The sequence below is a fragment of the Drosophila biarmipes genome, chromosome 3L, assembly GCF_025231255.1.
Source record: "Drosophila biarmipes strain raj3 chromosome 3L, RU_DBia_V1.1, whole genome shotgun sequence".
NCBI lineage: Eukaryota > Metazoa > Arthropoda > Insecta > Diptera > Drosophilidae > Drosophila > Drosophila biarmipes.
In genome coordinates, this window is record NC_066613.1 from 17,781,021 (window position 1) to 17,804,856 (window position 23,836).

Genomic DNA, 23,836 nt, shown 5'->3' on the forward strand with positions numbered 1-23,836 from the left:
TTAATTATGTTAATTAAAAACGAGAAAGGAAGGCCGGCGGAGGCGGACAACTCGAGACCTAGAATACACTTAAGTTTATCACCTAAAAATCTGCAATCCGAATTAGATGACACTGTGATGTTTGATATCCATTAAAATCAAACCGTCTTGGGAACAGGCTTCTTATATAAGCTATTTTAGAATTGGAATACATTTTATGTTTATTGCTTTTAGAAGAACTTTCCTTTAGAATATTGTATAACACGTTTGTGTATAAATCTAGAGTTTAATTAATTTGTATTTATTCCATTTTATGTTTTTTATTCCATTTTTAATTTTTACAATAGATTTACTCAAAAAATGTTTTGCATTTAAGGAAAATATTTAAATAATAAAATAAAAGATTAAAGTAAGTGGCAATAATTTTCAAATTACAATTTTTTTAATGCTGAAAATTTTATTTAATTTTTTTTAATGAGAAAAGTAATTTCTTTTAATTAAGGGGAAAAATGACAATTTACTCAAAATATTTCAAATATAGATTAAATACTTTTTTGAGTTAAACAAAGATTCATTATCTTATTCTATTTTCTATTTCTGTTTCAAAAATCCTTAATTATTGATTGTGCCTTTAAAAGTGTTTTTTTTATTAAATAAAAACAACCCTAGGAAGGGTATTTTAGGGGGTGATAAGAGCAGATTTCCATCCAGAACTGTTAGCTGAGTGCGTCACACAGTAGACAGATGGAACTAACCAATTATTATTCGCCCATTTGCCTAGCCATGAACTTACCCAAGAAGAGCCTGAGTTTTGAATGGACCACAATACTCAACTCGAGTCTGGAGAACTGTGAGACCAAGTGGAACCAGTTGGCACCACCGAACCGTGCGAGCCACCGAGTACACCACACTTGGCGGAGTCTGCGCTCCGGCAAACCTACCTCAATGGCCATCTCAACTCTTTTGGCCATTGCGAATGCAGCGGATGTATCTCTGAGATACAAGTGCGCTCCGCCCGAGAGCGATTCAAGCCATTGCGACCAGATGCTATCCGATCCGCGTATAAAACCAATTTGAGCGGCGGCCGGCGAACCAGTTGAGCGCCGACTTTGCAAACGTTTTCACGTCTCCAGGCCAACAAAAAAAAGGAATATATAATAATATTATAAAGACCCAGCGTAAGCTAACGAGGCCAACACAAATGCATTGGCCAAAAAAGACAAGCGACACGGCAAACAAGTAAAGACAACACTTTTCATTTCGCGCCTGTCTTTGCAAAGCTTTTCTGCCTTTGCCTGGCTTTGTTTTGGCCTGGCTTCTTTTTTGCGGGCCAAGTCAAGTGTTTGGGCCAAGTCTTTGGGCCGTTTTATTCGTTCAACGGGCGCTTGAGCGAACGGTTGTTGCTTTGTCTTTTGACTTTGGCTTTGTATCTTTGCATCCGACGGATACGCGATTCGCTTCGAGCCGTGCCGCGATTCCCCGAGTGTGTGTGCGTGTGAAGAAAGAGCTATATTTATATATAGATAGATATATATCTATAGATATAAAATATATTTTGTTGCCGCTTTCTGGCTGGTGAAATAGCCATAGCAATCCGCCATCGTAATAGCAATAGTTTTTCCAGTGTTTATTACATAAAATATCAAGGCAAAAATTGATATTTCTTTACACCAACGAATGCCCAGCGAGAAAATCTTATGCAAATGCGTTTTCTCAAAACATAATTAAGCGCCCGCCTCGAGATTTGGCAAGAAAGCCGTTTGCAGTGCCCCAGTGACTGGGGATTTCTTGGATTTAATTTCGATTTTCGGATTTCGGATTTCGGATATACGGCAGTGCAACCTCTAAACACCAAGGTAGGCCCTCGGCAAACTGCAGCCAAACTGCAAAACCTCTTATATAATGCGTGTGTGCTCCAAATTCGAGCTTACATAACGATCTGCGGGCCACGCACATAATGATGTATCGCTTTCGGCGCCATTAGCATAATTCAATGCCTACCAAAAGCCAAAGAAACATCAAAATCTGTCACAAATCGGAGCAATTTGCGTAAGCGGCTATCATTAGGAGGTGATCGAGTGGATTTTGTAGCCCGGCTTAATAACCTAAACTTTGCCATTCAACAAAAAGAGTAACAAAGATGCTGGCGACCAGCCATCACATGTGCCCCATGAATATGCAAAAGAACAAGTAAACAACAAGTCTCCCAGCGGGGAGCCACCTGTCATCCGATCTCGGCTTACAGGCAGGGAAAAATATAATTAAACAGATTTTTTAACAGTTTGTGACTGGAAACAAAGTACTTAAACAGTTAATCTAAGTAAATAAAAAGCTACAGTTACTTGTTGAGATAGCTTAATAAGTATAGGTTTTTAAAGTATTTCTTATTAAAATAGTAGAGCAAAAGAACACGCAATTTAAATTATTTTTTTGTTATATATAACCAACATTTTAACCACAAAGCTATGTGAAATAAAGAGCACAAAATCCACATTATGATTAAAATTAATATGTGTTAGGATCATAAATCATCATGACTAAACATAGATTCATAAATATTTTTGTTTTATTCATGAAACATTTGAACAAAAAATTATAAATGTTTATAAATTATCGCTGCCATTTATAATAATTATTTCTTAGAATTCATTTTCAAAAATCCTGGTCACTAAATGAAGTAAATACTAAGGTTTAAGCACTTGAGAAAAATATAAATCCTTAAAACTAAAGGTCTGCAAATTTAAACATAAACTTTAGATTTCTGCAAAACTCTTCCTAGAAGTTTTATTAGATATTTGAAAGCATAATGGGATATAGTTTTTTATCCAAAAAAGTAGGTAGATATACCAGTATTATAAGCTAATTGGCATGACCACCAAGAGCTTAAATATTTTTAGGCTAATTGGCACGCTAACCAATATTTTAGGTGATTTTATTAAGCCATTTTGGGAGATTTGATAGTTTGACCTTATGGCAAAAACAAACTTGTTTATGCGCCAACACCTATTAGTATTAATTTTATGCAAAGTTCCATTTTTATAATTTCAGAGCGTTTTATTTTCAATTAGCGAGTTCCGTTCGGTATAGCTGGTTTTTGCGGTTAGTGCCCGTCTATGATCCCTAGAAGCCCCTAGCCCCAAGGTGTAGGAATGTGTAAATTCTTCCGTAAATTGTATAAAAACAATCCAATGGAGTCACTTGCATTTTCTGTTCGTAGCCAAGACGAAGCCAAAAGCTGCCATGCAATCGATGACTTGGACAAAAATAACTTGTTGTTTGCGATTGTGGTTGGTGGTGCAGGTTAAATGCAACAGCCTCGGCGGCCGAGAGGGGATTGAGATTGAGAGTCACAGCAGCCACCCGCTTGTCTTACACTAGGAGAAAAATATAATCTTCAAATTATAATTTATCTAAAGAATATAAAACTAAAAAACAAATTTCATTATCTTAAATGAATGATCAGTTCAAGAAACCTATTCAAGATATTGTGTTGACAATGCCGCTTTAAAACATAAAAAAAAGAAATTCATCTGAAAAAAAATATTTTTGTAACTCTATAAACTAAGTTGGGAATGACTACTTTTAATTTAAACTTCCTATAAAATCTGTACTTAAAAAAATTTTTTGAATTTTTGTAATCCCATTTAAGGTCTTGTTTTTATAACACTTTTGCCGATGCAAAACATTCACGTAGAATATCTGATTTTCTTATTTCTTAATTTGGACTCCCTATAAATTTTCTACTTTTGTCCACTTCAAAGCCCTAAAAAGAAATTTCGTAAAAAATCTGTAATTAAACTCTATTAACTAATTGGGGATTTTTAACTATATTTATTTTTTCACCTTTAAAATATATATTTGTATAAAAACGCACTATAGTTTTTTTTTTTTAATGTTACTCATTCTGCAAAAAAATGAAAGACCCTCTAAGAAATGTATTTCCTAAGTGTAACGTTTTTTTGCAGCATTCTTGGAAAATCTGTGCGTTTTTTTTTGCCGAGTATCTGTGTTTGCGATGGCGGGTGTAGTTTTTCTCCTCTTTTTTTCCGCGAACACACATGTGTGCATCTCTGCGTTCAATTGCACATCAGCTTACAAAGTATCCGTAGCCGCAGCCGCAACCGTAATTTATTTGCATTGTTTAGCTCCGTACCGCTTTCTTGTGCGGCTGCAATGATACTTAGGCTACACGAAAAAGCGGCGATTTACATAAAATTTATTGCTGCCACATTACAAGTTAGTTAGTTAATGTTGCCCGCTGGCTGAGTGACTGCATGCTGCTGTTTAATTGTGTGAAAAGTGCCTGCTGCAACGTGGGGATTGGGGATTTCGATTTGCACTCGCATTCGGATTTGCCCAAGTGCCGGCACATCACGTATACGACACGTGGCGAGCCTTGAACTCGACCAAAAGGGTTTCGCCTCAACCGGTTCGGCTTACACTCGCAATTGAGAAATCAAGCCAGAATCGCTTTAGCCGCCTGCCCATAGTACCAGCCAATCGCGGGCAAATGCCAAGTGAAGTCGTTTCGAGAACCCATTTGACTTTTTGGCAGACGCCCGTGTTATATATAGTCGAGCAAATAAATTATTCATTCAAATTATGGATTTACCGTTTGCGTCACAGTGCCTTTGCGGTTGTCGCGGAAAGATTTTCGAGTGTGCGGCCATAAATTCGGTGCTGAAATGTGCAGATCATAGGAACTTGTTATGCGACAAACATGAAGTTAAATTGGGCAGTGTGTGAAAGATAAATCTCAAAGACAGGCTGGCTTTAAGCCCCATTTGGTGTCCATAAAGTAGCCATTCTAGATCACAGAGCTTGGCAAACACTTCCGATTGCTCGAAAACTTAAAACGCTGGTTGGTCAGGAAATTTCAATACATTTAACCCCATAAAAATATAAAACTGCCTTATAGTTTGACATCTAGCTGTTTTAACTGGGCTATAAAATATCAAAGAATATGAATTACTGAATGACTCAAGAAATATTCAAACTTAAAAACCACTGTTAATTGTCCTTGCATAACAAGTTAGTGACTAATATGAAGATGAGTTAACCACCAATAAGACTCGGAGGCTTCAAGTCTCATCAATGGAGGGCTTGAAAAGTTCCCCTAGTTAAGAAAAAATGTTGATCTCAATATCACACCTTTTTCTTGCCGAAAACCTAGTCAACAAGTCCGACAACTTTAAGGCTTAAGACTAAATACAAGATTGCGAAATAAATGTACATAAATAAAATGGCTGCAGCCTTTGCGAAGCATTGGTTTCCGTGGCCACGTCAATGTCTAATGATTTTGATGGTTTTCTGTTTTGTGCCTTTGTATCTTTGGGATGCAGGCCTAATCCCCACTTCAAAGGCAGCTTGAGGGCGAGTTCGCACTACAAATTGGATGATTTGCGATCTTTGACTCGTCGAGGGTTGTCAGATCTTTGGAGTGAGGAAGGGCAACTTCGGCGAGATGTTACCGTGGCGAATCTAAAAATATCAGCTTATAGTATCTGTGCCTGCCCAGAAAACTGAAACACTTCATCGGCATCATCAACCGGTGATGGCGGCTGTGCCCTTGTAACGATTGTTATTTCTGGCGAAGCACAGATGCCGATATGTTAATGACGGATGGACAGCGTCTTGGGATCGAAAGAGCTTTACTTGCTGGTCAGTTGTGAACATACATTGTACGTCCCATCGGTAGCCGATCAGCCGATCAGTCGATCCGTCTTTCTTTTGTGGCAGCTGCTGATGGCATTTAAATCACTGAATTGGCATTGTGCGATCGATCAATGCTTCTTGGCGGTATCTCGTCGCGTTTAATGGAATTTTAATTAATTATTAGTTTCGCGCGACCTTTTAAGGCCGCTTTCCAGCTGCACGCCTCCATTTCCTGAACGCATATTTTTCGGGCCAACAATGGGTATTATTATTGAAATCATATTCACTGACTGCCGTTGCCAAGGAAGGTTTTTCAGATTATACCACAAATCAATGTTCTTCTCAAACTACTGTTCGTGGGACCATAACGTGAACCATTCATCATTTATCTTTCCTTTAATTGGTCAAGTTTTTTACAAGTATCTAATTTCCATTGAAATATGGTCATGTTTTTAAACAAGAAATTAATGTAATAATTAATTGGCTTATATTTTCCCAGTGCCAAACAAGTTGTCACTTGACTTTCTTCGAACTTGAGCATTGAAAATTAATTTCCTCTGCTTGCAAGCGGTATTTCCATCTTTATGAACCCATAAATTCATTATTTATCGACGTGAACAGTTTCCTTAAACCATAGCTATTAGTTTGGTGTAAATCGAAAAATAAGCCATAAAGATATGGTCATAAGCTGTCAAGCTTTTTATTGCTTAACTTAATTATTGTGTCGGACTGATATCAATTGGATTAAAATGTTGTATGTTTTTGAGGCAAGGTAATCGGATCATTAGTGGTATATTCAATAAGTGTCTAGACATATAATGGTGATTAAATCAAGTTGAATAATTTATAATTTTCAACTTTAAAACATTGTTTTATCTTTGATTGGGGTCAACCCAAGATTTTTAATAAATACTTTATAATTTGAATTTAATATTATTATGTTTAAGGTGTTTAATTATTAACTAAATATAAGAGCTCTTAGACATCATTTGTTCTTGTTTTTCAATCTATTTTATATGTTTTCAAAGCATTTAAATTTTATAGATTTTTAATAACTCATAAATGTTTGTTTATATGGTTAAAACTCAATTAATAATTTTTGATTTATACAAGCTAAAGTCTTTTCGTGTTTACATAATATTTAAAATCAATGTCTAAAAGGTTAAATATTTTAAGCACTTTGCTTTGGGGTAAATTTATAATTAAATCTTTTTAAAAGCCCCTGAAGCTTAACTTCAGCTATTGTCTTTTTCTTTTTTATATCAAATATTCATAGGGCTTGTATTTCTGGGTTTTTACTTTAAGATTTTCGTTATAATTTCCTTGCTAATTTCTCTATCATCGTTTGCAAACTCGTCGGTGACTCCGTTGGTGTCTATAATTTGCTTAAATTTTGTTTATAACAATTTATGTTAAATCTGCGGGCTTTGGTGTAGCCGTATCGTTTTAAATGTGCTTCGATAGCTTCGTTTTAGTACAAGTCCGAGTTTGAGCCGGTTTTACTGAGCTGAGCGATCAACTTTTTAGTTTTTTTAGCTTCGCTTTTTTTCTTTTCTTTATTGATTTGCTGCTGGGTATGAGTGTATGTTTGTGTTTTTAGCGATATTGATTTTTCGCATTAAGCGCATTTCTGCGTACCGAATTTTCAAGGCCAATAATCGTCGCTGGGAGGAAGTGGGAGGGTGGGATTCCAGGGGGCTGCTGCCGGTCAAGCGGGTTTTTCACTTGGATCCGGCGCTCAATTAAACGGCATCCCATTTATCGTTGTCATTTCTATTTCGCCGTTTCGCCAGGCTTTTCCGAATCGAAAATATGTGTGCAAAAGTCCAAGTTTGAAGTGTCAACGCTGTCGGCCTAATCAATTTGGCTAACCGCTACTTGGGAGTCGGATGAGATGATTAGGCCATGTTTGCCGCCCGGTTATGTAAGTGCTGGCCATCTATCCGATGCTTCAGACTGGAGATTCGAGATCCGATCCGGCGGGGCGGTGGCAATAAGCCATCTCAGGTGTCGTCATCGCCGGGTTTCAACATATTTCTGCCGCTTTTTATTTTTTCAGCCATTGTTGCCGCCGCTGAGCGGCAGTTCCGCCAATTAGCGACGCTTCCGCTGCTGCACACACATACGAGAAATCATTTTCTCGGCTTTTCCTTTTTACTTTTCTCGTCTCCATTCATTTTACATTGTTGCACATGCTAGAGCAGAAAAAGCGCCAATAAGTTTTCAATTACCTCCTCCGTCTTGTTAACTTTTTGTAACCAAGTAATTGTTTAATAAACATCGATAAATATGTTTTCCCAATCAGCGAAAGATATGAAACACAATCTAAACCAACTAAAATCAACTTTAAAAATAAATTATAAATTTGAAGAAAGTTGGGTTTTAAATAAAATAAATAGACTTACCTCATCAGAGCAGGATATGAAAATTAATAGAAATAAATTAGTTTTCAAGCTAATACAAGTTTCTCGAAATTTAATTTCTTTAAAACAAAACCTTGTTTTTTTTACAAGATTTAATTTGTAATTTTAATTACGACCCTAGCAAAAACCTACTTATAATTTACTATTCAAAGTGCATATTCTGTTTCCCAATCCTAAAAAACTAAATCAAACCCCTTTAAAAATAATAATAAATAAAGTCAAGGGCATTGCTTTCCCTGGCCTTTTTCCATTGTTTCATCAAGAAACAATTTAATTTGAAAAATTTGCATAAATTTACAGAGCCAAAAGGCCATAAAACATTGCGCCTTCGGTTACGCGTCAGAAATTAACAAATTAGTGCGATGTTTCGCAAGGCAACGCCAGCAAACTTCCGAATTAGCCGCAGACCCAATCAACGAAACCCACCGAAATCCGAAAACCCAGCCACTCAGACCCAAGCCGAACGTAAAATGTAAAGTGAGACTTTCAAAAGCTGTTTTCAAAATTAATGCCGCACATGCTCGTGGCATGCAGATGGCCCACAGTCTTGTACTTGCAACTGGCAACTTGCAGTTGCAGCTCAGGAATTTGTTGGCCAGCAGAATCCGGCCGCAGAGCTAACCAGCCACTGCCAATCGATGGACCAGGGGTCTCCAGTCGGGGTCTCTAGAGCTTAGAGAGGAGTCTGGCATCTGTGCTCTGTGGCAGCCGCTTCTCACGCTTGTCAGAAAATGTCAAAAGTGAGGATGCCTTGAGTATGGGGGGATACCCAGAGTGAGGCATCTTCTTATGGACAGCCAGCCACGAAGATCGAATGCCCTTGGAAATATTTCTTTATACTATTTCAGCAGAATTATTTAATAAATTAAATACCGAAAAATTCCATTGAACGGTAATACGATAATATTGAAGCTTTCTTATTATTATTCTTTTATTACATCCCTTACATTGTATTGAGTTGATAATTCTAACTACTTGAGTGTAAAAATTCCTTAATTTTAAACATAATTTCCAAACTTCCTGAACACTCTAATTATACAATTTTATATAGCTCTCTTTTTTGTGAAAAATTAAGAATAATTTAAACATGTAATTGAATTTAAATACATCATTAGTTGGCGCCGCTCAAGATAGCGAAACGAATATGTGTGAAATCCGTTTAAATCAATTACCTTTGGGCCCAAAGCCTCTCAAGGATTTGTGGGCGTCAGTTTCGGCGGAGCTTCGGCTGCTTGAGTGTTTTCCCATTAGCCAGAAACTCTGACAACTGCCCACTTTTGCGGAAATCGTCGGAAGAGTTTCAAGAGGTGATTTCTTCAGAGGGATTTATGGGGAATTTTGATGGGTCTTTTGAGCGGGGTCTTGACCAATTGTCGCAGGCGCCATCGCCATCGCCATCGCCATGGTCATTGAAAGCGCTGAAAGACAAGCTGACCAAATGGACAGGGTTCAAGACAGCCGGATGGCTGCTGTGTCATCTCGCAGGCGCCTCTTTGTTCACAGACCCCCAGCCCCGTGCCAGTCCCTCCCTATGAGGTCCCGGCTTTAAGCGATCCATGAACATTTTACCAGTTTTGCGTGAAGATGGCTGATGACCTTTTACGTCGCCTTAAGACTGCCTTCACTTCATCACGGACTCGACTCCAGAGAGATGCAGAAAATTTGCATATCACTCGTTGCTGTAGCAGGCGGTCCCATTCCCATTTCCAATCCCAAACTCCTGGCGCTGAAAATTAGTTGCGCGGGAGGCCGAGATAAAAACAATTTACGATTATTTCGTCTGGCGTATCTTCCTTGGCCTTTCTGCCCTCGACATCGTCGTCATCGTACGCATCCAGAGGCCATAAATTGCGATAAAATGTCAAGGATTTACCCCAGTGGTGCCCAGTGGTGAAAGACTTGGATTATCCAAGGGAATCGCCCGTCCCGACGGGTTGACAATTTAATTGAGCCTACAAGGTCGTAAACGGCCTTCTTTCACTCGCTGCCAAATCGGCTGAAAACAATCAGCAATAAAAATTCCGAAATAAATCATTCAATTCGCCAGAAAAATGCAAGAAACGGCAAACGTGTTTTGGCCAAAATATGTATATTCTTTTCGCTGATTGGATCTGCCATTGACTGATTGTGTTTTAATGGCGTTTAAGGCATTTCAAATGCCCTCTGTTAATTCGACAACGCATGATTGATGTGAGAAACAGGTATTGTGGAATGAATATGTTTTCAATTTCATGGAACTTATAGAAGAGAATACTGAATGGCGGCAAAGTGGGTCAAAGTGATTGTCGGCTCGTATCCTGTTGGCCCAGACACTGTGTGGGTTACCCACTTTGTCGGAGTGGTTTTGGGGCTTTATTTTGGAGCTCTTGTCTGCTGCAGTCGAAGAAAATCAATTAGCGAGATGGCTGCTATGAAACATCCGGCTGACGATGGCGGCGGTGATGAGTCAGGCCAAAATCTTGGCGGCGTGGGCTTGGCATGTAAATTGCGTCTAAGCCTCGTCTGGTTGGTTTTGTAATGAGCTGAATAAGCCCACTTTAACCTGCTGATGAAGGAAGGAAGACGTGTTGATATGTTTGGCATTTTGTTTACGGAATTTCATCACTGGTTTTTCAATAGATCAATTCAAACACCTTGTTCTTCTTAGACCAACTAATGCTTTTCATTTTGATTGGGGTAATAACAACAAAAATTTAAAACACAAGTCAATTACCAATTATTTATTTGATTTGGTAATTACCATTTTATCACAATTTTAGCCTTTGTGTTTCTATCATAGTAATTATTTTAATTATAGCTATTTGAAAAACATAAAACATGATCATATTCGTATTCGTAAAAAGTTAAGTGCTTTTATATGAACCGTACTTTAAACTAAATATACATTTTCAGATAGAGGTTAAGCTACCTCTGAAGTTCAATAGCAGAGTTAACGATTCTTGTTGATTAGATGAGCTGAATTAGAAAAATTACTAATCTAATCAGGAATTTTTTATTGTAAAAAAAGTTGATTAATTTTAACCTATGAATATATCTGAGTGTTTTATTTTAAATGGCACATTATAGTTGTACATTTTATTAAAGATAAAAGATTTTTAAAGTTTTTTTTTAGAAAAATCTTTTTAGTCCTTCTTATAATTAATAGGACTTTAAAAATATAATAAAATATCTTTGAAAATATAAGTTTTTTAAAGTAACAATTTATAACAACTACATAATCCGTGATCATTAAAAATACAACTATGACTTTTTAAAGTTTTTGAAATATATATTTGTGTAAGACCAAGCCAAGATATGACCGTGAGCTTGACTTAACCACTCTCTAAGCAAAAAAGTTCGCTTATAAGGCCAATCCTTATACCTTTACTTTCCTATAAAGCCCATCCCTCTCATATATATTTATTATTTAACCTCTGCAGTAATACCAAAAGCCCCAATTGGCCGTTGGCAGTTCACTTCCATTCCCGACTGATTTTGTTTTCTTTTCCCGCTCCCCGTTTTAGCCATGTGCCGGCCATAAACCGAAGACACGCTTCCTAATTGAAAACAGAGCCAGCTAGATGGACGCGTAGCAGGGGCAGCAGAGCGAGCGAGAGGGCGAGTGTGTGCGACAGAGAGAGCGAGCGAGACGATCGTGATTTGGATTTTCAGCGTGATATCGAAGCGGAGCGGACAGCAGCGAGCGGCCAAGAAAAACAAAATCCACGCCAAAATGTCCAACGCCACAAAAATGGTTTACAGTTATAGAATTTTATGGCTTTCCGGCGTTTTACTAGGTGAGTAGTGGCCTCAATAAAGACTTCGGTTTCGAGTCGCGGAGACACAAATTAAATGCTAAGTGCGTCGATTAGGCCAGTCAGTCGGTTAAGCGTCTGACATCGGCTTCATTTTGGCCCACTCGCTGTGTTCGGGCCACGCGTGAGCCAAATAACTTAAGAAATTGGCCATGGTCAATGTGGGCGAAGGAGGAAGCAGCCGAGAAGGTAACACACCTGGCCGGCAGAGGGAACTGCAGGTGCAAAACGGTCCGCAAAAGGTGTTGTTTTTGCTTTGAAAAGACAAGTACCTATGAGCTAATGGGATGGAAAAGTACTTATTGAAAGAGGGGGCTTATTAGCAAGAAACCCTTAGGATACTCAGGAGGTGGGAATATAAGAACATTTTTGTAATAAAAAGTTTAAAAATTATGAAAGAAGTTTGAATTTTCTATTTTAAATAGGGAAAATAATAAATGACAAACACTTCAAGGTAAAGAGCTTGCTTCTAAAAGTAAAGGCTTTTATGAAACTGAAATACTTACAACAAACTAATTCAATTTACCTCATAAAAGTATCTCAAAGTTCAAGAACGTTCAGCTCAAACCTTTATCCTTAAAGTATATCATTTAAATAGGGGGAAAAATGTATTGCATTTTCTAAGTAAATAACTAAAAGAAGAGAATATTGCCACTAAGTTAGTTTCTTTAGGTAGGAAAAACAATAAGATACAAATTTTACAGATAGAAGAAAATATATTGCCTTATATAATTTATTAAATAATATTTTACTTTTAAGTATCTTTATTTTTAATGCATCTTATCTAATCCTGTTATTTTTCGCCAACGTTTAGGTCCCATTTTGCTGGCCGCCATTGCGGTCCAGGGCCAAGAGCCAGCCAGTCCAGTATTTCAAAATCACAAGACGAAGGAATGGACGAATTTAGACAACATAACGTTCTCCTTCGATTGCAAGAGGCGTTCCGTGGGCTTCTATGCCGACATGGAGTACAATTGCCAGGTGAGAAAGTCAGCGACTTAAAAGAGAGAAGCACTAAAAACCAAGAGCTTAATCCAAGCTTTGATGGGGGTTTTACCAAGTGCCCGAAAGTATACCATATTTACACAGCCCGTTTGCAATCCCACAGATATTCCACATGTGCGATGAGGAGGGCAATCGGATTCCACATCTGTGCGCCAACGAGACGAGCTTTAACCAGGAGTACAGAATCTGTGATTGGGACTACAACTTCAACTGCACAGAGTCACCTGTGAGTTCTCAAGATACCTCTTTTTAACACAACATATTCCAAGCATATCTTAAACTCCCCAGAAATGGTTCTACCTGAACGAACTGACCTATGCCACGGATCCGCCAGATGAAGACGACGAGGATTACTAAGCGATTTGCAATTAATTAAATATTTATTGTCTCTCCAAAAGCAAAACAAACTAATTAAATTAAACACCGTACGAAAAACGCCGAGTAACTGTAACTGAAAAACGAGAAAAAAAGTGTGAAAATCTGTAAAATTTCCATGCAAATGAGATAAACTAATTTAAGCGCCTTGTTGACGATTTTGTTGAGTTTCGTTTTGTACTTTTGTATTGTAGTCTAATTGATTGAGTCGCGCGAGCAGGAGTCGTGTTGTGTATATAATGTATATAGAGATGGTCCCCAGTTCCATTTCCATGCCAATTTCAAAACCATACAATAAATTTCCATTCGAAATCCACGGAACAGGCTCGAATGGGCCCGCCACATTAATGTATAATTTACAAATAATCTTCGTATCTGTAAGCAATCTTGAACCGAAATAAAAACAAAATCAAATTGCTACTCTAATGCTTGTCTAATTAATTGGCTAAACAAACTGTTTTCACAATTTTCGGTAATTTGTCATATCGTTTAGTGTTGATTTTGTTGTTGCACACGTCACGGGAATCCACCGGAATCCACCGGCTCATATATAATTCTACAGATACTTGAATTCTATGGGTAAACAACCCCGTAGAATATTGGTTGCTGGCACCGAACGTAACCCGGATGAGTCAAGTTCAATGACGAAATATTCACAAAGTGTTGGGTCCCAAAAAAAGGTGTATTTAATTGCGAAAATTGGCATCTGTCAGCGGGGCGGAAAATTGTCACCTCTCCAGTCGCAATATTATAAATTGGAAATGCCCGAGTTCGGATTTGTCAGTTTGAAAGCGAGTCTCCATCAAAATGTCGCACACAAGCAGCTGGTTTACTTTACTCCTTATAGCAGTCCTGCTGGCGGTAAGGGCTAAATAAAATTTTATAAAATATTAAATTTAATTTTTGTATTTCGTACAGCTGGGATCTGCACAGTACTACAACCAATATAATCCCTACTACACGCCCAGTCCCACGTTCTCCAGTTTGAACAACTATTACTACCAGACCACGCCGTATCCCTACTACTACAGCACGTATACGACACCGAGTCCCTACAACCCACAGATTCGCATCTGGCCCTATGTCATCGGCCAGTATCTGTATCCCACCTACTACAATTCGAACTACTACAATCCATATGCCTCTTTAAGTAATTCCAATTGGCAACAGTACTATGCCAATGTTTATGGCACAACTTATGGAAAAAAGTAAACTCTAGCTTATACTAAGTGTGTTTCATTTGTTAAGTTGTTCTGCCAATGCAAATAAAATATTTATTTTGTTATATAAAAAATCTGCAAAATTAGTTATGTAATATTCAATATTTGTTTGTTTTTTAAAACAACAAACTTAAATTGTTTTAAGCACCTTTATGAGGGAATTTAATGCATTAAAATAATTGCTTTCAGGCCAAATTGCATTTATTATTACTAGTCATTGAAAAAGTGATCTGGTCTAAAATCTCGGAAACAAGGAAATGCTAACTACACAAATTTCACTTCAATTTTTATAAATTACCAAGATATTATATTTTTGTTCACTCCATTAAAATGTCTCCTAAATTACAAAGCCAATGGGTCTGTTAAGATAACTTAATGGTGAGAAACACCTAAGCTAGAATGACTTGAACCAAGGCAAATGTGTATATATCTTCGAAAAGTATCTTGGAGAAGGGAAATCTGAGACCTAATAGGATCGTTTAAGATAGCTAATTGCTTTGAAAGAATAAAAGGTGTCTGGGAAATACGAGCCCCCGATAAAAATGCTAATGCTGTGAGCAAACCAATATTGATAATCCAGAATGTGTAGCTGCCCAAGAAACAAAAGGTGCGAGATCCGTTAGGACTACGACGTCTCTTTGAATGGAACCCCTTGATATGGTTTTTCGGGTTCCATATCTAGACGGAGTTTCGTTGGCACTGCCATAGAGCAACCCACCGGGCCGGAAAACCTGAACCCAGAGCTCAACCTCCGGCTGAACCTGAACCTGAACCCGTGTTGGTGTACTTAACGGTTTTCACAGACAATCGCTAGTTCCAGTTGGCCACCATTATGTAATGATTTGGACAAACCTTCGGACTGCACTGCACCCCGGCCAGAGCAATGAACCTGCATTGTTTATGTAAGCGACACATGTGGCAACTCCATTTGATGTAATGCTAATAAAGTCGCCGATCGTAAAATGACCACCTGTCTATAGGATCCGACCTTTTGGGCGCTTCTGGAGCAAGATCCCCAGAGAATGTTCTGGCTAACTGTAACTTCCTCACGGAACTGTGACACTTATTAGCCACAAATCAAAACATTTCACAGCGACATGAAAGGGTTCTCACCATACAGAACAGAATGCTGCGGCATTATCATGCAAATTGCCTGAGACAGATGATCTTCGGGGAATGTGAATGGGTCGGCCGAGGTGCGTAAAAGAAAGAGAGGGAGCTGATTGAGCAGAAAGAGAGAGAGGGAAACTGCGTAGTGGGGAAATGGGTCAAGACAATCGAATCACGAAAGGCGGCTAAAAGCGACGGATGGCTTGGAAGAGGTAGCCGGCAAAAATGTTTGGCATCGGTTTATCTTACCATGCAGGCGAAACACGAAACGAGAAAGCCACAAAAACCATTTATCGCTCAAGGCCTCGCAGTGCTCTTTTCGGGGAAATTGTTGAATTATTTTCTATTACCAATTAGTTAATTAGAAAAAATGCAATTCAGTTTTTGATGGCAGTGAGTGCAGCAGAACGCAACGTCTGTTGATGAGTCAATTTCCCCTCATTAGCGGAAAGCTTTTATCGGTTAAATTTTTGGTAAAAGAAAATTAGGTTGTAACTTATAAACAATTTATGGGTTTTGGTCATTTATAGATGCATTACATTTATGTTTACCAATAATGTAATTAAATAAATAAATTTACAATTTTAAGAAAATTAAATAATATTAAATTCTACCGTAGGCATTCTTAAAACCATTACGAAATGAATAATTTATAGTTATTAATTTTTTAACTATTAACTTTCTTTATTATTAACTTTCAAATAGGCTCCTCCATATGATGTTTCTATGAAATAAATATTTTTTACATTTTATATTTTAGAAACTTTGAATTATTTTCTTGGTTTGTTAGGTAATGTGCGATTTTTTCATTATTTTAAAGATCTAGCAAAGTATCTATAAGATTTTGTTTACTCCGACATATTAATAAATGTATCTGAATATCTATGAGCACACTGGGCGCAAGTACCACCAATTTAGTGACGTCAGTTGTGCGTCTTGTCACGTTCACAAACCGTTTTCTTGCTCTGAGCCATTGCACGACAATTCGTAATAAAGTCAACCGATGCAGGAAGCCAAAAAGCCAGAGAGGGATACAGATACAGATACTGTAGATAGAGATAAAAACATTGACTTGCAGTTTTTGGTGGCTGCTGCCGTTTAGGGGAAATTTTGAAGTGAAGAAAGTGTTGAAAACGAAATTGTAACTGGGAGAGCGTGTGTCTCTGGCTTTTTGTGAGAGTGCCAACTGGCGCTGCGGCTGGTAGCCAAGCGAAGAAGCGCCGACTTGGCCAAGACTGGTCCGCATCTACTTTACGTCGGCCAAAAGTCCGAGCAGAGACGCCGGCCGAGGCAGCGGCGGTGGATCTTACCTGGTGGCCGAGGCCAACTCCGGCTGGCAGTCAACGGGCACATCTCAAGCGTTGCAGTCGCTTTCCATACGAACTCGATTCCCAGCCATCTGCACTCCTTCCTAACTACCAACTCAACTCCGCTCCAGTCTCGTGTATTTATTATTTGGCCAACATCTGCGTGTCTGCCATAGATTCGCGTGAAAGTGGTCCAAATCAATCACAAATAACTCAGGATACAGCGAGTGTGGCAATTATCGTACACTAATCAAAGAGTCACAGCCTTCATTATGGTGAGTACGCAATTGGCTAAGGCCAGTGGCCAAATTCAATTACCATCCAGAAAATGAATTATGGTTAGTTTGCAAGGTATTTTGCCGTATCAAAGCAATTTGAAAGGAATCCAAAAGATATTGTTACTCTTCTAAAACAGGATTTAATTTGGCCCCACGTTGGGCGCCAAAAAAGTAAAACATTTTCCATCTTACCCGATTCTAAATTTAAAATCCAAAAAACTTACAAAAAAGCACCCAATTTAATCGCTAAAATTTAAAAACTCGAACATCACTTTTGACCTGCTAATTTTTTCCCCCTGCTTTGTTCATTGAAATTCTGGGCACGCGTTAAGTGTCACACTTGGTTTTCCCTCAATCTTTCATGAAAAGAAAAGGAGCCACAGCTCGCTCAGACAAAAAGTTTAAAATAAGTTGGCCAAAAAGCCAGTGTGACAAATGCTAACAATTCTTGGCACAAAAATCACTTGGTAAGTTCGAAGCCAAACTTTCTTTTGAGGCGTGTTTTCATTCGGGCCAGTTTTCAATTGTTGGTAAGATCCCCGAGCTGTTATTAACTTGGCTGGCAAACTGCAAACTAAATAGACACTCATTTGTGCCACATGGCAGTGTCATGAACTGCGACATTATATTGACATTAGATAATAGTCGAATGGTTAAATTGACTTAACCTCATCCACGTGCCCATTAATTGCATCATCGGCAATTTTTTAAAATTTTACTAGCTCATACACTTTATTATGACAAGCCCAACAATAAGCGAAGAAAGTCGTGCCTCAGATGCATAATTGGCCGAGATAAACCTTGGACTTTATGGTTTTATGTGTACGAAATGTAATAAAACCCCAAGAGGCCTGCTACACCCACGTAAAGGAAAGTCAAAGCTATTTATTGCCACTCTAATTAATATTATAAACAATTAATATTTTATAGGCAAGATTAGCTGAATCAACAAAAGGCCTGTGTACAATTATGTTTATCACATTAAGGTTTAATTTTGTTAATTTCATTGCTTTGATTAGCGATGTTAAATAATCCGCGAACCAGACAGAAACGATTTGAAATTGTTTGGTAAATTATTCAGCTAATGTGGTAAATGAATAATCGTGGTGGTTTTTCGTAATATACTTTCTTAGATCTGCCTGGAATATTATTCGAATGGCCCATTGACCGGATTTAATCTACCGAATCATCCGCTAGTAACCATTTTATGGTTTTCGGCACCATTTCTTTGGAACCCGAGGCGAAATCTTGCCCGGCAGCAAGTGCAAATATTTTCGGTTAATATTTACATATATGCCAGATAAAGTCCAAGGAAATTTCACCCATAATGTTCGAGAAGATGGCCTGAAAGTGAGCGTGTCTGTGAGTCAGATGTGATAACGTTCAAGTTTTATGACGAAACAAACCAGAAGATGTTAATTAAAGGGTTGGGATCGTGTTTGAAACAAATACGTAGTGAAACTAAGCCGAAAAACCGAGTTCAGTCTGTCAATCTGAAATGGAAAATTATGTAAATCAATTAATACGTATAAATCGGTATTTAACAAAGCGTTTCTTCGGCTGTTGCATCACTGGGGAAAGACTTTCTTCGTTGATTTTCCGCATTTGAAAAGCCCACACGAAATTCAAATCAATTTTCTGGCTCATTTTACTCCCAATCAAGGCCATGCCAAAATAGATTTCCTTTTACAGTTGCAGCCAAGACAAATTGGGCACAAAGGCATTTGGCCTACTAATAAAAAACCGAATCATTCAAAACAAAGAGGCCTCACAAAGGGCCACAAATAGCATTTTATTGAGAAAATGTAAAGCGAACGCAAATCATGTCGAGAATTCTTAGCATCTGTGTTTTGGCATGCAAATTCTTTTGGGCCACTTAATTAAAACATTTGACGAATCTTCTTTTGGAGAACGAAGCCAACCGCTAGCTCCACATAATTTGTTTACCTCTTGTTGGGCTTATTGTCTTTGAGTTAACATAGTTCCATTCCCATGGGCCTTTGGAGAATCTCCCAATTAGGTATAACAATTATATTTGTGTTTTCTGGAAGCTATACAGGTGAATTGAAAATGGAAAGCGCGCGAGCCATGACTTTCGGTTTTTGGGTATTCTTGGTAAAGATATTTTAGCCGAAGATAGGGGTTTGGTGGCTTATATTTAAATTTCACTTAGTGGAAGTGAAGGTTTGCCTACTTTGTTTTTCGAGAAATTCTGTGGGAAAGATAAATACAGCATGAGTTAGGCTTTATTGCGTTGCCCATAGGCTTTACGTTTTTATGGCTATAATTTCATTTCATTTACCTGAGGGTAAATAGATAACTCCCTATATAATCAAGTTAACTTACAGATTGTAAACAAAATCAACCTATTTTCAAGGGAAATAAAATCCATTTATGGCTTAATTTTAAATGATCTTTTAATTGGCTTGTCCCCAAAAACAAAGAACTAACCCCTCAGGTTACTGGTCAAATGTCTAAACAAAATAACCTGCTTAAATTTCACTTTGTCTCTATCCGGCTACCACTTAAGTATATAAATCACTGTTTTATACAATGCGACATATTTTTTGCAACCTTTTAAATTTACATATAAATTGCTATCAGCGGCCGGCTAACAGAAATAGTTTTACCACTAAAAAATGCTGCTTATGCAAGAGGCGGGCTCAGTTAAAAAATGGGAAATGCTTTCGCAGCAAGACACCGAGTCGTAAAACGTTTTATAGCCCCAGCCGTTGAGGCAGTTCAAAGTGGATTCTAAAGTGCGTTTCACGACACGGCGAGGTGGCAACAGGTTCGTTTCCTAAGTCTTTTGTTTACGCAATTTCCGCACCTCGCTATGATGATGAAATGGCCTTTTTTACTTGGACAATGAGAGAGACAAACAGCGCAGCACATACTGATATAATTTCTCTGTCGGTTCCACTTTCAGTTTCTCACAAAGAGTTCAAGTGCGCGGCACTCGTTGCTGTGGCTTCTGTTGGCCTTTTGCTGCCTGAGCACTGCCTTGGGGGCCAAGATAACGAAAAAGGTTGAGAAAACCTCGGAAAAGCCCGAGGCGGAGGCTGCAGCATCGCCGATTGAGGAGGAAAACGCTGATGATGACGAGGATGAAAACGAAGACGATGAGGAGGAGGCGGACGAACAGGAGGCGGCAGATGCGGCGGATGCGGCGGACAAAGAAGCTGCCTCTTCAAGCAACAAGAACCCCAATGCAGTTCAGGCCGCCACCGATCCCACCGATCTCAGTGTCTGGGGCGTGGTTCGAACTCTTTGGGGCTGGCTGCGCAGCGATCTGGGTGAAAGCCTATTCGGCGATGACGACAACGACGACGGGAAACCTGCGTCCGGCAGCTCAGCTGTGGGTGAGTCCCCCGCCAAAAACAAAAATAAAACGCCGTTTAACAGGCTTACACTAAAAAAATAGAGCAAGCAATTTGTTTAAACCATTTGCTTACCCATTATGATTTTCGTTAACCATATTGGTTAATCTCTAAAAGACTCTACTCACATTTCTTTGTTTTTAAAAATCACAGTAATTACATGCACTTCATTTATAAAAAGCGATTTAGTTATCACTATAATTACCAAGTAATTTTATTATCTTAAAGATTTGTACATGTTACATCACTTTTATGTTAACTTAAATCCTTCAGGTTGATAATTTTTTAATAGCTCAAAACTGACATAACAGTTGGACATCCAATTGCTCTTATAATTTCTATGATGTAATTGAAATGTCAACGTTACAAACTCGGACCGTTATTACCCGTAAACGAGATTAAGACCTCTTTTTTCTCTTTGTGTACACCGCAATTAGTGTGGTCATTCAAAATCAGCTCAGTGCGTGTCTCATCTAGGCTGATTGCATCTGCCCCTCGAATGATTAGCGGCTTTTCTAATCGAATCCGATTTCCCAGCGCCCTACTCACCTAGGCTCACTTTCGTTTTCAATGAAACCCGAAGCGGCCAAGCAAACAGCAAAAAGCCGCTAAGAGGTGTTAACACCGAGGAGCTGAGAAAAAATCAAAGTCAAGCCAGAGATGTGATATATGTGTGTATATGCCGGACGACGATTGTAATTTCACTTTCCGCATCTTTTCTAGAGCCGCTCAGTTTGTTTATTAAATAAGACAGCTCATCTCCAAACGATGAGAAAATATTTTTTGCCGGTTTTTTTGCCATCGTTTCTTTGCGAATTGTTTTATTGGACTTTCGCATAGCTAAGCGTTCAGCTCTGTTTATTGATGAAATTATGGCAGTCGAGGGAGATAAACCCAGTGGAATTTCATTTGGGCAGTGGCGCCACTGACACTTTCAGAATTAATGGATATTTTGATGGACTTCACCTGAATGATTTTTTGAGATTAAGTAGTTAATTAAAATATTAAATTTATTTAAATTTATACAAAAATATTTTTGTTTAAAATAAAGGAGATTTTAAGTGCTTGATTTTTGTAAAGCAGGAACAAAAATTATTGTAATTGTAAACTCTTAAAGTAAGATAAATAGTATCGCTGCTTCATCTTATATATTTCTTATTGATTTATAATTATTTCCTAATTCTAATACTATTTCTCTTCCAGAGGGACGTACCTTCGGCAAGATCCGTCGCCTGCAGATGGCTTTGATCCCGATTATCTTCAAGTTTGGCGTTCTATCGGCCATGGTCGCCTTCCTGGTTGCCATTGGCATGAAGTCCCTGTTCCTGCTCAAGGTGCTGGTGGTGATGAATGCCATTGCCATTCTGGGCAAGTTCATCACCCTGAAGTCGAGTCTGTTTGGACAGTACGAGAACACGGCGCCGTCGTTCAACTACCCAGGCTGGAATCCCCATGCCAAGGAGTCGTGGGGCACCACCGGATATAGTGCACACGGCAGCGCACATCCGCCCAGCAAGGAGATCCACCTGCACATCCACGGCAACGCCCAGACCCAGGCTCAGCTGGCGGGTCAGGGCTACCAGTATGAGTCGCAGTCAGGTGGTTGGGCCAGCCGATCGGATCCCTATGGAGCCTATGCACCCACTGGTCAGTTCACGGATAGCCAGCCGGTGGGAGCTGTGGCCGGCGAGGTGCCCAACAACACGGACCCCATGTCGCTGCTGCCCACGAAGTACCGGGCGAGACGCCTCATCCGCTGAGCCAGAGCTGTGCCCCACCCATGATGGGAGTTCCACATGGAAGTCAAGGACCACCGCGTTTAATTAGCTAGCACACATTTAGTCAGCGACTTTACGAGGACGCAGCTTTACGTACACCTAAAACTATAGTTAGTAACAAAAACCTAGTGCTTAATTAAATTATTTGCCCCCAAGTAGACCTAAAATGAATGATACGTTGTAATAAATAGTAATAATACGTATGTAAAAGATGTGTGCCACCGTTTGTTTGAGCTCGCCGAAACAATTACCCCTAAAGAGCCAGAAGATCGTGATTGATGGGTCGGCGAAGAAAGTCCATTGGTTCGGTTCGTTTTCGGCTGAGCTTTCTGGGGGTCTGTGATTAATTGGGCATTTGACGGGACTGCCACCGCGGAGATCACTTTGGCCACATCATGGGGCGTGTGCTGCGTCTAATCATCGGCTTTATCGCGAACATTGAAATGGAAGTACAAGTCATGACTTGACATTGCGGATTTCATCGACATGGTTTTGCCCGTTTTTTCGGTAGCTCGGAGGATTTATAATATATTCCCAAAGCCAAGCCAGACGTATCCAATTATGCTCAATTATTATGGAGTGCATAAGCCGATTTGTTTATTAGCAACTAACCAGAAGGGGCTCAACCTCATCATATTTCCATTTCGCTTCATTTACTTCAAATATTTGCACAAAGTGAAAGATTGGCTGGTTTAATAAGGCTAGAAATGGTTGAGGTTGAGTAATTGCTGGGCGGCTCTTAGTGGATAAAGATATTATATGGGTTGGCTTGGGTGATGATTGATGGATTAGAGCTGCGACCTGTAAAAGGTGTTGGCAGTAATAGGGGTTCATTGAACACTGTTGAACAACTGAAAGTTACCGCTGAATAATCTTCTTTAATTGAAACATTTTTAATGTCCATAGAATAATAAGATGTAGTATATTTACTCTTTTTAGAATTACAATCATTGAGTACTTTCTCGAAGATTATTTAATTTAATAACATTTTATATTAGCTTAAATTAAAATACAATTTTCAAAAACCTCACCCATCTTTACAAAAAAAATGGATTTAATAAGCTAGCATTTTTTTGTAAGAATTAATATTAGTTATTAAAAATATCTACCGCTGCCAGATAGTGTAAAATATTTATATTTTCTAATAATAATCATTGGTTTGTGTCCTTGCTACCACCGTACAATTTCAAAAGACCCGAAAAGTAGGCACCACATTTTTCTCCCAAACTACCCCAAGTTTGTGCCCTAAGTCTTTTGATTCACCATCATTAAAAAGCACTGAAAAGCTCAACACGCTCCACAGGTGGTATGATGAATATTAATATTAGCAAGGACCTGTTAATAAGCCCACATGGAAAGTGAAACCAGAAGCACTTGACAAGCAATTAAGCACTTTTAAGCGACGAGTGCCGCGCATATTGAAGCCGAACAAGCGGCAAGGTGATCGATAAATATTTATCAAAGGCAATTAGGCGGTTCAGACGAGCATGTAATGACCATCCCCAGATCTCAAGATCCCCCCGATCTCTCCC

The 23,836-nt window shown here is 38.7% G+C and overlaps 3 protein-coding genes across 5 annotated transcripts; all 3 read left to right on the forward strand.

The window, feature by feature from the left end:
* The first annotated feature begins 1,082 nt into the window (after positions 1-1,082).
* LOC108035582 (uncharacterized) lies at positions 1,083-13,629 on the forward strand. Of its 3 annotated transcripts, none has more exons than XM_017111253.3 (5): positions 1,083-1,835; positions 11,561-11,833; positions 12,666-12,832; positions 12,960-13,082; positions 13,145-13,629. In XM_017111253.3, exons 2-5 carry the CDS (start codon positions 11,770-11,772, stop codon positions 13,211-13,213), a joined length of 423 nt encoding a protein of 140 aa, XP_016966742.1. In that variant the 5' UTR covers positions 1,083-1,835; positions 11,561-11,769; the 3' UTR covers positions 13,214-13,629. The 3 variants fall into 3 exon arrangements, with proteins under 3 accessions (XP_016966742.1, XP_050741919.1, XP_043950963.1); XM_050885962.1 differs by having other exon boundaries at positions 1,138-1,157; XM_044095028.2 differs by lacking the exon at positions 1,083-1,835 and adding an exon at positions 4,479-4,840.
* Positions 13,630-13,988: 359 nt separating this feature from the next.
* Positions 13,989-14,520, forward strand: LOC108035583 (uncharacterized). Its single transcript, XM_017111254.3, has 2 exons — positions 13,989-14,092; positions 14,150-14,520. Exons 1-2 carry the CDS (start codon positions 14,039-14,041, stop codon positions 14,441-14,443), a joined length of 348 nt encoding a protein of 115 aa, XP_016966743.1. The 5' UTR covers positions 13,989-14,038; the 3' UTR covers positions 14,444-14,520.
* A 2,536-nt stretch (positions 14,521-17,056) lies between these two features.
* LOC108035584 (uncharacterized) lies at positions 17,057-22,514 on the forward strand. The gene is made up of 3 exons (XM_017111255.3): positions 17,057-17,143; positions 20,076-20,508; positions 21,730-22,514. Exons 1-3 carry the CDS (start codon positions 17,141-17,143, stop codon positions 22,284-22,286), a joined length of 993 nt encoding a protein of 330 aa, XP_016966744.1. The 5' UTR covers positions 17,057-17,140; the 3' UTR covers positions 22,287-22,514.
* The last annotated feature ends 1,322 nt before the right edge of the window (positions 22,515-23,836 follow it).